The sequence below is a fragment of the Echiichthys vipera genome, assembly GCF_963691815.1.
Source record: "Echiichthys vipera genome assembly, chromosome: 7".
NCBI lineage: Eukaryota > Metazoa > Chordata > Actinopteri > Perciformes > Trachinidae > Echiichthys > Echiichthys vipera.
Window position 1 is genome coordinate 18,407,660 of NC_139832.1, and position 14,412 is coordinate 18,422,071.

A 14,412-nucleotide genomic window follows, 5' to 3' on the forward strand; every position below is an offset into this window, starting at 1 on the left:
TAATTTGAATATCCTATGAATCTACAGTATATCCTTAATCCTGCAAAAAGAAAGATTTCTGCGGGTTACTGCCATGCTATTTTAACACTTTTTTTGTAACAATAACACTGTTCGACTATATTTCAAAAAACACAATCCTCATCACTCTGTGAAACCGAATCACCTCATCATTGACCATGAATTCAAATAATATATCATAAGCTGATCCTTGTAGCTCCCCAATACAATACTTCCCTTTTTATGGCTGTGTCATTGGGTAAGAAAAGGTAGCTGCACGCTACCACCTAGTGGTGAAGAGGTGGAAACTCGGGGACGCACTGAGTAAATATATTTTCAAATAATTAGATTGAACTGCACTGCCCTCTGTCAAGATCTAATTTAACCCACAACACAAATGAGTGTAGTGCAGTCCTGGGTTGTGCATTACTGGAAGATAACTCAGAGCATCTGTTATGATCTGTTTCTAAAACCAGGTGACTGGGGTTTACAGCAGATTACATATATCACTTATATTACAAATATATTGATCTCAATAGATGTTAGTCATTTTTCTATTTTCTTGTATCCCCATGCGGGCCTAATTTGTGTTCATAAATACATTATGTTTTTATTTGTTCTCAGCTGAAACTATTTGTTGATAAATCAATGATACAAATCAGCTATTTTCATTATCGATGATTCATTTTTTAAGCAAAAAAATGAACATAATCGTCAGTTGCAACTCTTTGTTAATACAGTGTTCAGTTGAGTTGTAGGTGCAGCATTAGGGTGGAGCTGTAAATTTCTTGGTGTAAATTGTGACGTTTTATTGAGGTCTATGTAATGTTTTTGTATAATTGTTTTACTCTGTTTTTAATCACACAGTTGATGTCAATAAAATATTATGTTTTTAAAGGTTTTTTTACAATCCTTTCCTTCTCTTGTTTACAACATTTAATTAGTAATTTGCTTGTTTAAAGGTGCTGACAGATATTATGCTGTATCCTATGCACTGTATACTGTAAATAGCAAACTATGAATTACTGCTTTGATTTCAGAAGAACAACTCTCTCTTTCAATGTAATGCACAGAAGATCATTATTCTTTCGTAACCCAGCACAAGACAAACATAACAGTGTGTTGAAACTCTGATGTTGAAACAGAGGCCAGAGACCTATGACCTCTTCCCCCCATAGCCTGTCAGGCAGACCTGCATTGTTTTGATTGGCTCTGGTCTCGATCTCTTGGCCTCTGCATGAGTAAAGTCTCCAGCATCCACTTTCAGCACAGCCAGCCAGCCATACACATATATGTATATATACATATATATACATATGTGTATATATATGTGTGTGTGTGTATATATATATATATATATATATATATATATATATATATATATATATATATATACACATATATATACATACATATGTGTATTTATATATATATATACATATACACACACACACAAACTGACCACATCCACAGTGCTTTGTGAAGACAGGAGCAGAAAGCTCCTTTAAAGCCTATAAGGACCAGAGGTTTGATACTTAAAACTTTTGTTTGTAGTTAATTTTACTAGGATTAAGGGTTTAGAAATTCTGTATACTATTTGTGATGTTTGTCTAAATCATTGTGCCATTTTAACCACGTTCTGTTATGATTTGGGTTTAAAGTAAATGGCAAATGCATGCAATAAAAAAACATTAGCTTGCCACTATTAGCACTTTGATTATAGGCTTGCATATAGCAGAGTTTTCTGTGTCTTTCTCTCCTTTTCCAGCATCTCATTGCTTCCAAGCATCCAAGCAGCTGTAAAAGCTTTTTTTTCTTTAAGAAAAGGGCTTGACTAGCCTTTTTTACTTCCAGATACACATAAAACCAAGAATGGAAGCAACAACTGTGGGAGCTTACTGAAGTAGCACAAGAAACAATATGGTACAGTCTATACAGTACAAGGAGAAAGGCCAACAGTCAATGAAGTAATGTACAGTATGAGACATCAAAAATGATACAATGCGTAGTTTAAATACAGTGCTGAAACGTGCCACCAAATCTTAACATTCATCACAGCTCACTTTTTATGAACGTCAACTGTGAAATTGAACTACAAAGAACACAGTCCCAGATATGGGGTCACAATGGGGTACAAAAACAGAAACAATATATTTAAGATTGTCTAAGGGGTGAAATTATCCTCTTGGTGCAACAAGAGGATTAGAAGCTCCAAATGAACACGCTTTTCCTGTGCTCTGTAATTTGAGTGGCATGTATGGTATTTTCATTGCATGTCGGAGAAATGCACCAAGATATTATTGGCAAAAAGGTCAGCACATTCTATCAAACACTTTCAGAATTCTACTTCACGCCAAGCACACGCCTCTTACCATGTCTTTGAAAGCATTCTCGATGGCTCCAACCACCAGGCTCTCGTGTGAAACTTTCTTCTCAGTAAAGAAGCGTGTGGGTGGGTTGCTGGGTGATCCCGGAGCCCCTGCAGCGCCGCGGAGCGAGGCTGCCCTGGTGAGGGCGCGTTGGGATGTCGGGGTGAGGTGGTGATTGATGGGCTCTTCCCCGAGGCATGTGGGGGGCAGCAGGTTCGGAGTGCAGACGATCTCCGTCACCTCCTGAAGGTGCAGGGCGATGTGGTGATGTAGAAGGCGGGAAGCCATTACAGCCACCCCAGAGCCTGCATGGCCATCAAACAAGGCCCAGTAGTTGAAGGTAAGGTCTTCAGAGCTGTCCTGGATGCAGGTAAGAGTGAAACAAAAGGACACATTGATCAACTGTGACAATAATTGCTTCTGTGGAATGTAGCATGTAAGCAGATGAGTTTTGTCAGACCTTGCATTCACACGCATCAGCCAACTAGCACTGAGAATTGACTTATTTTCTGGGAGCCACATCTAGTGTGTACGAATACTACCCATGTCTGTGTTTACATGGTTCCCCATTTATATGTCTTTTTGACTTTAACCGTTCATACAACAATCAGTCCGTAGATTGATAACCAATGAAATATTTCAAGATTTCCAAAACGATAAAAGTGTGAATGTAAGGGTAATTCAAAGCTTCCTCTCTCTTTGCAGTCATATGATATACTGCTGTGGTTCCTTACCTGGAGGGATCCACCAATCTCAAGATACTGTAAATGTCAATGGGAGATTAGAAAAGGTAAATAAGGAAGAAAAAACGTACATATGTCCTATCTGGTCTTTTATCTTATCTTTGTTTTTTTTCACTGTAAAATACTGGATAGTTTTACTTCTTTAGGCCTCTAAAGGGAGCGCAAGTGCATCTGACATATAGTATGCAACCTGTGACAGGGGTCATAAGTAGATGTTGTGTAAAGCCAAAAAGGATGTGAGCCATTGATGTATACTGTGTCAATAACTAGAATGATAGAAACCCTTGTTCAATACCACATTGGAGTACAGCTGCCACGGAGACTGGCTGCGAGGCCCAGGTGTTAAAGCTGACTCGTGCAGACATCGGTGCTTCACACATTGCCTGAAATTTAAGGGTGAAAGCTCCATTCTACTGACACCTCATCCCATACTCTGGGTGTTCAGTGGGAATGTTTTCAGGCTCTGATCTAAAAGTATCCTTCATCTGCTATGATGTTAATGTCTGCCCCGGGATCAATGTCTCAATATGTTTTAATAGACCCACCATGATGTACTGTATGTTCCAAAGCTGGATACCGTCTTCCGTGTTCATCTACAAAGTGCCCCCTCCCACATAATATTTAAAAGTGTTTTGTGATCCAGTTCATTCGTTGTACACCTTTGAGTTTGCCGCCTTCAAAAAGAGCAGAAACTCTATGATCCTCCACCCTCCTGGAGCCAATGGCCATGCTGTGTCTGTTAAGATAACCATTCAACTCCATTCTAAGTAATTAAGTCCCATATAATTAAAGTATTGACATGTTTTTGGTCACTGAGCGTAGATCATTACTAGCACATGTTTCTGCACACAGTAAAGCTGTTTTTCTAAATATAGTGCAGGCAGATTCTACAGCATGAGCCTACGAAGCAAACAAAGAGCACTAAAAAGGCTCTACACTAGTACTCGTAATGGTCTAGTATCCCTGCAGTGGTGTGTCATGAGGTACTTGCATGAGTTTGCTGCAGGCTCTGGGTGGGCCTGAGTAAAGTACTGGTGGGCTGAGGGGAAATTTTGGCAGCAGAATTACTTTTAGAGATATCTATTGCCTTTGGATATTAAATGACAAAGCGCTTTCTATAAACGGTGAGAGATGAAAGAACAGTGAGGAAATACAGATATCACAGAGTACATGTCAAATCAGGGAGACAAAGTAAAACACAGGCGATATACATCAGTGTTTAGTGGTTTAAAACATTGTTTTCAGCTCATTAGCAAAAAAGGAAAAGAGTACAAATTCAGTAACTGAATAAAGTGTCATTATTCTGTGTGGATGTAGTTCACTTCCCTAAAAAAAGCAAACAGCTGTGAGTTTACATTTCACAATAATACAGTTTTCCTTTGTACACAACATACTGTACTTGCAGAACGAGTGGTCATCTTTGAAACCTACTTATGTGTTGTGTGTGTACTCGCATTCGCTCGCCCCTATTAACGGTTGTCGAGAGCTGCTGAAGGCCGAGGCTGTGGTGTGTAAAGGACGATGTGCTGCATGCCCTAATAACCTGCTGATGGGATGGATGAGGGGACAGTGGGTCTCAATAAGGACTACATCCACTCTGACCATTACCTGCATTTCATCCAATAAATGCTTAACTGTATAAGCTTAGAAACAATATCATTTGATTTTAAATTGTTTGAGAGAGCTGCAACAATTAGTCAATTCATTGATTAGTTGTAAACTATCAAATGAATCGCCAATTATTTAGAATTTATATTTTGCACTGAAATATTTAATAAAAATGAATATTTTTCATCTTTTTACATATTTATATTTACATAAATTCACACAAGAGCATACAAAAATCGGATTTACAATGTGTTTTTTTCATAGAAACTTTTTTATTGAATTACCAGAGAACATGCTGTGAAATACAGTATATTGTTATCAAAATATGAATTTATCTCAGAATGTAAGATTATGCCCATATCTTCCAGCCCTAACTGATGGACATTTGTTCCACCATTTTCTGACATTTTATTTATTGATTAATCAAGAAAATTATAGACAAATAATAATAACAATAATCTTGAGTTGCAGCCCTAATTTTGCATATATAAGAATTTCTACTTCACCTCACCAAATGGAGCCAAGCAGACCCATTAGTTTGACTCACCTGGCTCCCCTGGAGGCTCAAACCTTCTCCATTGGGTAGGGAAGACCTCCTGCGAGTCATGGAGGTCTGGTCTAGTGTGGAGCTTCCTGCAGGTCTCCTTTTGACCTTCAGCACCTCACAGCAGGCTTGGTCCTCATTTAATGTGCTCTTCCCTGCATTGATCACCCTAGATAGAGAGGGCATACAAAACAGGAAATTTAACCCAACAGGACACCTAGGAGATAGATAAAAAACACTTTAATTAATTAGGTGAAAATAAAATAAGGTTTTAAAGAAATTGTGGGAAAACAAATAAAGCCTAATACGCTGTACTGTATACAGCAGCTTAAACTATATAAATGAACTGTGCAAATATTTGTGTGAAAGAAATCCCAATCTAGAAGTGCAACAGGCAGGTATGATGTGTCCTATACAGGATACAAATATCAGTATATACTTTTCAAAAAAGGTAAAAGATGCCTCTGTATTTATCATTGCTAGGATAGCAAACTTCCTGAATACTAATACTGAATTCCTGAATACTAAATAAGATATACTTTAGTGTCCCCAAGAGGAAAAAAAACCATCAACCTAACGGGTTGGTGGTTGTGCTTGGTTTTGACTTGACTGTTTTAAGAGGTAAACAGTACACTTATAGTACATGTTTTAATCGAGAAATATGCAATGGAGTAACAGAATCTTGATTCATATTTGACCAAGACCGCCTAGTTTGACAGCAGAGTTTTGCGAACCTGGTCCGTTTTTGTGGACAGACCTAATTTGCAAGTGTTTATGCAAATTCAGATACGGTGAATAGTCAGTGAACTCGCCGGGCTGTTTCCATAACGCAACAGGAGGCCGGATCTCCTGCTTTCCATAGAAAATAAATAGAATCCGTTAATTTCATCTTCATCAACTAAACTGGGGGATCCACACCTTCACACCCACACCTTCAATGTCAACCTTAGCATTTTAACTGAAGCTGTGACCCTTGATCCAAATGACATTCTTAGTAGTATAACTATATCTATGTAATGGTTTCCCGTGATGTCATCAGTGTTTTTTTCAGCAGCTACACATTTCAGATTGAGACCCACGGATGTAGAGGAGAGAAAGAAACATAAATACTGCATTATACAACACCTGGCAGATGGTGCACTGCTGCTGTGAGCTGCTGTGAGCTGCTGTAGCCGTGGACGAGCACATGCTACTTAACAACACTCCAGGCATTCTCGATTTAGCCACACCGTAGGAGATGTGAGGTCTACAGTGGCTCTATTAACACTGTTCATATGGTATCTCATGAAATTAAAGCTCAAGAGGTTGGAACAAATGGTGAAATATAAATCTGTATATTTGTGGAAAGTGTGTGTTTCTGGAATTCTGTCACTTTTTACTTCAACAGATGATTGCCATAACAACAAAAAGATATAGAGACTATGCCTTAAATCAGCCTGTGAATGTTCTCAATCGTCCAGGTCATAGTTATCCTCAAAGCAATTTCAGTCAAAAGCAACTGGACTGGTTGTTTGTCTAGGAAGACGTTTCACCTCTCACCCAAGAGGCTTCATCAGTTCATGTACGCATCTGACCAGGCTGGGACTGGTCCAGTTGCTTTTGACTGAAATTGCTTTGAGGATATGCCTTAAATCATTGTCTCAAGTAAGAATCATATCTGATAAATGAGACATTATGGCTACATGGTATGAGAGGGAGCCATGGTTAGCTTCCTATGGAGGAGCCTATCTAAATAATCCTAATTGCTCATGCAGAGAACAGATCCTCTGTCTCCAGCTAAGAAAACACTGTGTCATAAAAACTGTCAGGATATGGACTATAGTTAGACCTACACTCAGTAAGATTGATTTTAATTGGAGTCTTACACAATAGGCCACTCACCACTTGAAAACTAATAATAGCACACTCATTCATTTGCCTACACAGCTACCAAACTATTGTTATGAACTTGCATTTACTCATATTAAAGGAAATATGCTTAATTCAGTATAGTCCTAAAAAAATATCAAATCATGGATTAGTCTGTTGAAAACAATCAGCAATTGTAACAATTATTATAAAAAAAAATCACCAAAAATTTTCAAGATATTCATCCATTAAAAGGGGGGGGGGGAGCAGGGATGGATCATGACACAAGTGGCGCACGCTCATTCAAAACAACAATGGAGGCGCCTGAAAAGGTTATCTTAGAATCTGCAAAAGCTTCAGTTTTATCAGAACTGGAGAGTTTTTCTTCATTGAAAGAAGAAAACGGCACTGTAGGGTTTTGTCAATGTAAAATATGTTAACTTCAGTGAGTTTGATAGACAGATAGATCATCCAATCACCTGCCAGGTATGTTTTGAAAGAGCTGGCCCTTTTCTAATAAGAAACAGCAATCAGGAGCAGGCAGAGTCATGACACTGCCAAGATGGTGATGGCTGGAGCGCCCACTTTGAGCTTAATTTTGTCTCTTCAGAAACCTATGGGTGTCGTCACGGAGACTATGCGTCAAAAGCAGGTGTTACATCATTCATTTCTTTAATTCAATGTCAAGTCAAAATTCCTACTGTGAAAATGGTCTGTGAATATGGCTTCAAGATGGAAGTCCAACATCCACTGATGCACACCATGAGATGTCCCAGAAAAATATAATGAGTGGACCCTGATTCAAGATTATTATTTAAAGTTCAAGAATTAACATTCATGCTCAAGTTGTTGGGATATTTTGTCTATTTTGCCTTGCAAATGCCACCATATACATTATGATTCAGTTTCATGATTGATGCTTATTTAGTCACAAAAATTGTAGATGAATATATGAGTATTTCAGTTTTATTGTAAATTACAGCAAACTACTTTCTACAACATACCAAACCTTTTTAGATATCCAACCTCCCAGGCAGCAGCTGGTTTCAGTTCATGCTCCAACTCTCAAGTGTTGTATATAGTTTGAGTTTTCCCACAAGCTTTTGAAATCAGTCTATGATGGTATGGACTGGAAAAGGGATAACGGTAATGTAAGTATGATGAGTTCCTTTAACTGCTTTTCCTAACTTCATTTGATGAATAGAGGCCACAAACTTCTCGCACTATAATGCATGTCTGAAACCAAAGCCCTCCAGGGAGCGACGTTCATTTGACCCTGGAAGATCACAAGATTAACAACAGTTGAGCTGACGAGCATTTCATCTCTGACACGACTAGACGAAAAGCCATCAAGACCCCGAGGCCTGAGCTGTGTCCAACACCAGGGCTGTCATAATCTGTTACCTCGTTTGATTTCTCCACATCTGAGGACTCATGCATGACCTTAATTACTCTGTCAGAGCTTTGATCTACAGTGTGCTGTCTTTTCAGAAATCTTTTTTTTTCCAGTAACACTTGACCAAAAGTTTTGCGCCAAAGGCACCAACAGGTCATTTAAGGCCAATAATGATACATTTGCATAAAGTACCAAAATGAGTAAATACTTCTACACTCGGCTATATAGCAAATACGATGAAGTGACATAACACATACAAAAATAAAACTAGTCAATTAATGTATTAGTTGATTAGCAGAAAAATAATAGACAACAATGTTGTTGACATGCAATGAACTTTTTGTTTTTTTTAAAGATTATTTTTTGGGCATTTTTCAAGCCCCCTATTAGACAGGACAGACTGGAAATGGGGCGGGAGAGACAGACGGGAGAAACGCAGCAAAGGCCGCTGCCCCGAAGGCTGCTGCCCCGAAGGCCGCTGCCCTGAAGGCCCCCAGCCCCTCCACATGGGGTGAGTGCTCCAACCACTGCACCACCGGCCGCCCCGCAATGAACTGTTTTAGTCATTTATTAAACAACAATTTGCTGGGTTGTTAAAGCTTCTTCAATGAGAGGATTTGTTGCTTTTCTCTGATTTATATATCTGTAATGTTTTTTGGAGTTTCCAAAAAGTTCTCAGTTTTCAGTTCATCTAGGCTCTAGGAATATGTTATAAACTGAACAATTCATTTATTTGCATCAAATGGGAATATTTTACAAAGAGTATTTATGGAATTACAAAGAAAACATGCTATATAACGCAATATCATTATCAAGATTTAAAAAATGATCCATTTCTGGATAAAAGATTTTAGCCATATCGTCCAGCCCTACAGCTACATTTTGAAAACTGAATCATTGTTTTGTTCTGGATCATCTTTCTTCTTGCACAACCAAAAGCACACAACTGATGCCAAGCTGTGAAAAGAAACTTCACAAAACACAGGTCATTTTAGTTCAGCTCAGGTTAGCTACTAAACTACTGTATTTCCAATAATGTAACAGATTTTCATCTAGCATTTGATTCAATGTTTGTGTTTCATCCAAACACATCTACATACAGTATGTTAACATGCATCATTATGGACATGTGGTCCCATGCATATTTTATCTATATTTAGGTACTCCTTCTTTGCTGTATTCCTTTGGATTATTTTTTACTTTTATTCATGTGGTTGTATGCTCTCGCCGCTGTACTTTCTGCTTCAGCATCTCAGTTTCCACAAACAGATCATTTACGAAAACAATATAGATAATCCTATGATTTGATTATGGAAGAGTGTCACGTCTCATTCAATGGTGACTCATAGTGAAGCTACACATTAAGATGGCACTGAACTAAAACAGCATTACGCTGTTTCTGCCTCAGAGCGATGTAGAAGAAGCAACCCGAACATGTGCTGTATCATGTGATTGAGCACTTGGAAGCTTTGTATGTAAAACAAGCTGCTCATGTGCTTTGTCTCTCAGTGTAACATTGACTTAATTGCCAAACCTAACTAAACCTACAATAAAAACAAAAGGATAACATGCATATTTATTTATTTTGTGTTTGTTACAACATGTTTTAACCCTTGTTTATCTTGAAGATGTTTGCAAAACATGCATCCCCTCAGTTAGTTCAAAAGCATTCGCTCAACCATTGATGCACTTTACCTTTACTAATAATAGAAAGCATTCGCTCAACCATTGATGCACTTTACCTTTACTAATAATAGAACTTCTGTTTTTTTTACTAATTTAACTGCTGTTTCTTCCCTACGCAATTTTAATAATTGCAGTACCTACCTTGTTAAAACCTATCTTGTTAAATTCTTTAGTGTTGCGGTCTGTATGTTATACCACAATGACCCCTATGTTTTGTTTTCCTTGTTATTGTTTGATGATGTAATTTGTTATTTGTTCTGTCTTATTCAATATCACCATATATCATCATTCATTCATTCATCTTCAATCGCTTATCCCGGGGTCCGGGTCGCGGGAGCCGATCCCAGCTGACATCGGGCGTAAGGCGGGGTCCACCCTGGACAGGACGCCAGTCTATCACAGGGCACATAGAGACGAACAGAGACAGACAACCATTCACACCTACGGGCAATTTCAGACTCATCAATTAACCTAACACATGCATGTCTTTGGATTGTGGGAGGAAACCGGAGTACCCGGAGAAAACCCACGCAGACACGGGGAGAACATGCAAACTCCGCACAGAAAGGCCGAGGTCGGGATGCGAACTTGTGACCTTCTTGCTGTGAGGCGACAGTGCTAACCACTACACCACCGTGTAGCCCATATATCATCATTCAATAAAAAAATTTTTTAAAACATATTATGCCTTTAAACACCCTGGAGCTGCCACTTTCTTATCTCTGTTCCCTTAATTTAGATATTAATGCTGATTAACCTGAGTGTGCCAAATTACAGATTAGTACTCTACTGACATACCCTCTGCCTATCACACACGCCTGTCTGCTGACCTGCAGACAAAACACACAGTGTGCAGTGTTTCGCTCACAGACACGCATATTGATTAAGTATTGATCAGACTCCTGCTGAGATTGCAGGATTACATTGGTCCTGGGTCAACAGAGTGAAAGAGTGGGTGAGTGAGTGACTAAATGAGAGGGTGAGAAAGCTTTCTCACAACTTCTTAACCATCTGACACTGTCAGTGTCACTCCACTCCTATCCCACCATGTAAATTGGAGGAGGTAAAGACAGAAAAGATGTGGGAGAGCTATGGTGAAGCCCACATCATATATATGCGATTTCTCCTGTTGATGAAATGCTTTAACACTTCTTCATGTACCTCTTCCTCTGGCTACATGGCATTCTACCACTGAGACTCTGTCTACTATGTTTCATGCTTATTGCTAGCCTTGATTTGTTCTCAAGACCACAATACAGAAGCTCAAGTCAAACCTCACTTTTATCCAAACTGAAGCTACAAATTAGGTGTAGATCACAGCTGTTTCAGTGTTGTCCCTCCTAAAAGTAACTTGGAGCAAACAACGTGAAGGCTGGAACCAAGTTTTCCAAAACAAATGATGCCATTGGAAACATCGGGAAATAATGTGGACCAGAAATTGTGAGTTTATAAACCTACACCAGGCTAAGTTGTCATGTAACTATGAATCAGGTGGCCTTTAATAACGTACTTGAAAAATGCACAAACTACTGTATGTGATAGTGACATACACTCAGTGGTCACTTTATTAGGTACACCGGTATGAAATTGGTAAGGACAAAAATGAGAACCACCTCTCAGTATAAGATGCAGTAGATGACACAGGTATACCCAATAAAGTGGCCACTGAGTGAATATGACTTGGAATTTTTGGTTTTGTGAATGGACACAGGAGAGTTCGACCCTTCCAAAACTGTAAAAACTTCCTGGGGAGAGGACGTCTGATTTATTTCAATTGAAGGTGACATCAGGAGCAGTTTTCTCCTCACTTTTGGAAACACCAGGCAACATGCAACACAGCAACATTGTGAACTGCACCCTAGCAGAGAACTGAGTTCACAAGGGAGAATCATGAGTGGTCAGTGCCGGTGTATACATGATGGGTGGCAAACAACTGCAGAGAAAAGCAGCAGTAAATGTAGCCTGTCTACATAAGCAAGTCCTGTATGTTTTCTGGAGAAGAGATGGCGGTGAGCAAAACTCACTCATCCATTCAAATGATTGTGATCACTGGACCTGACAGTGCGCCCATTCAGAGGCAGTCGGCAGAATCCTTCTCATGAAGCTAGAACTGCTCTTCCTGTCTCCACAGGGTGCAGCAAAATTGCCCAGGATAAGCTCAGCAAGCTCAGGGAGGCCTACTGTACACTACTCAAAGACAGAAGTACAGAGTAGGAATGTGCAATTCTTCCGGCATGATTCAAGATGGCTTATTTGTCATATGCACAACAATTACAGCAGCAGTCGTTGGCAATGAAATTATTGAGTCTCAGGCTCCTAAAACAATGCAATATAAAAAGAAGTATAAGAGAAACACAAGTAAAGAAAACTGAGACCTAAATAAACCCAAAAGTAGTGCAAAGACATAGTGCAGGTTCAAATCTATAGGAAGAGAAAGGTGTAACAGGAATATAAAGTAAGATGTAGAATAAATTAAAAGTAGAAATAGAATAAAAACAAATAGAATACTGTATATGGAGTAATTTTAATAAATTAAAAATATAGTAATAACCTTTAATGAAACAGAATACTGTACATGTAATAATGAATGAAAGAAAGACAAAACTCTTGTTCTCATCACCGTCCTCACCTTTGATGTTACATTCCGTTATTAATGATACTGACACATGGAATATTTTCTAGTAATGGAGGATTGTTCCTTCCAGTGGATACATGCAAATATACCAAAGATATTGAGTATTGATACTGTTGGCAAAATATGGCGTCAGTTTCTCCATGATTCATTTGACAGCTAGTGTTGCCCCTCCCAAAAAACTTCTCTTCAATGCATTACCGGTCATCATTTATAAGTTTACACTCATAAACATAAAGTATTATTTGAATGCATTGATTCATCTTCCCACTCATATTTATGTAGGCTCTGAAAGCTCAAAACGATTTTACAGATATGTCACTTCCCAGCAAATATTTCTTTGACCTGCGTTGTGGCCAACAAGTCCAATATAAATTGAGTCACGATGTGACCTTATTTCAACCCTTTGCCAACTTACAACATTATATTTGGCGATTTCAAAATGTGGAAAGGTAAACCTGTTTGACAATGGTGTAACTTAATTACCACTATTTAAAAAAAACATTAACAGAAATAATAACAAGTGGGAGGAACGGTAGTGTTTACACATGAATTGTGTTACTAAGTGTTTTTATCTCAAACGCAATATGCTATCATGTCTATGGCCAATATAGGGGTTAAGATGTATATTTTAATCATATATGTCTTTATTTCACAGAGTTCCGTTTAGGTCCTATTTTTCCCTGCACACCAACACTAGTAATCCCTTTGCCCTTAACGCATGTGCAACAGGTGATATTAGCTGCACTTAAAGGGATCCTTTTACCATTTTAATCCAAGTCTGTGTCACTGCGATCTGGGCAGCATGCTCAGGTGAATGGTGTTCGACCCTTCTCCATAGTGGAAGTCCCCGAGGAAAGGAGCATCGAAGATCTGCCGAAATCCACCGAATGAAGGGAAACACATCGTTTTGTGTAATCATGCAAATCTCCAATCTCTCCGGCTGCTAAGAAAAGATGCCATTCAAAGGCCAGCCACTCAAACATACGTTGTATGGACCAGGAACAATGTTGCTTAGACATGTGAATCTCATTCAGTTTAACCTGCTGACTCTCGACTTGAGTCCGATTCAATCAATCCTTGCAGGTCGAAACGTTTTACATTGCACTCAGTATGATAGGTTGCCCCAGTACAGACCAGACACTAAAAAAAAAGAGTTGTTTGTTAATTTTCAGCCATCACTAACCCTTTCACATAATTTAACATGCAAAAAGTACAACAAAATAACCATTTGTCAAATAATCTGAGTATGAGTGTATGGTTTCCAAAATTGGCAGGATGCAACCATCTGAGATTCCTTTCAAAGAAAATGTATAATAAGAAGTAATTCTAATCACAAAGTCTTTAAATGCACTGCATGTTTCCTGGGGATTTATGAGATGGACCCATCAGTACTTGACCCTGTTAACCCTCTCATCACATCATCTGGGCACAGGTTTTCTCCACTGGCAGTGAGATTTCACAACAACAAAGCCTGCTGGTCCACCAGCTGTTGACAAATCCCCAGTATGGCTCAGTTCTGGCTGATCTCGCACACACGCGCACGCACGCACGCACGCACGCACGCTAGTTTACAGTCATTGACTATC

General features: G+C 38.9%; 1 protein-coding gene across 1 annotated transcript in view; it reads right to left on the reverse strand.

The window, feature by feature from the left end:
• ppm1h (protein phosphatase, Mg2+/Mn2+ dependent, 1H) overlaps positions 1 to 14,412 on the reverse strand; it is a 32,454-nt gene that overhangs the window by 15,779 nt on the left and 2,263 nt on the right. The window contains exons 2-3 of the mRNA XM_083917115.1: positions 5,265 to 5,430; positions 2,370 to 2,726 (exon numbers count right to left, since the gene is read on the reverse strand). Coding sequence (XP_083773241.1) covers positions 2,370 to 2,726; positions 5,265 to 5,430 — 523 coding nt within the window. The remainder of the gene's footprint in view (positions 1 to 2,369; positions 2,727 to 5,264; positions 5,431 to 14,412) is intronic.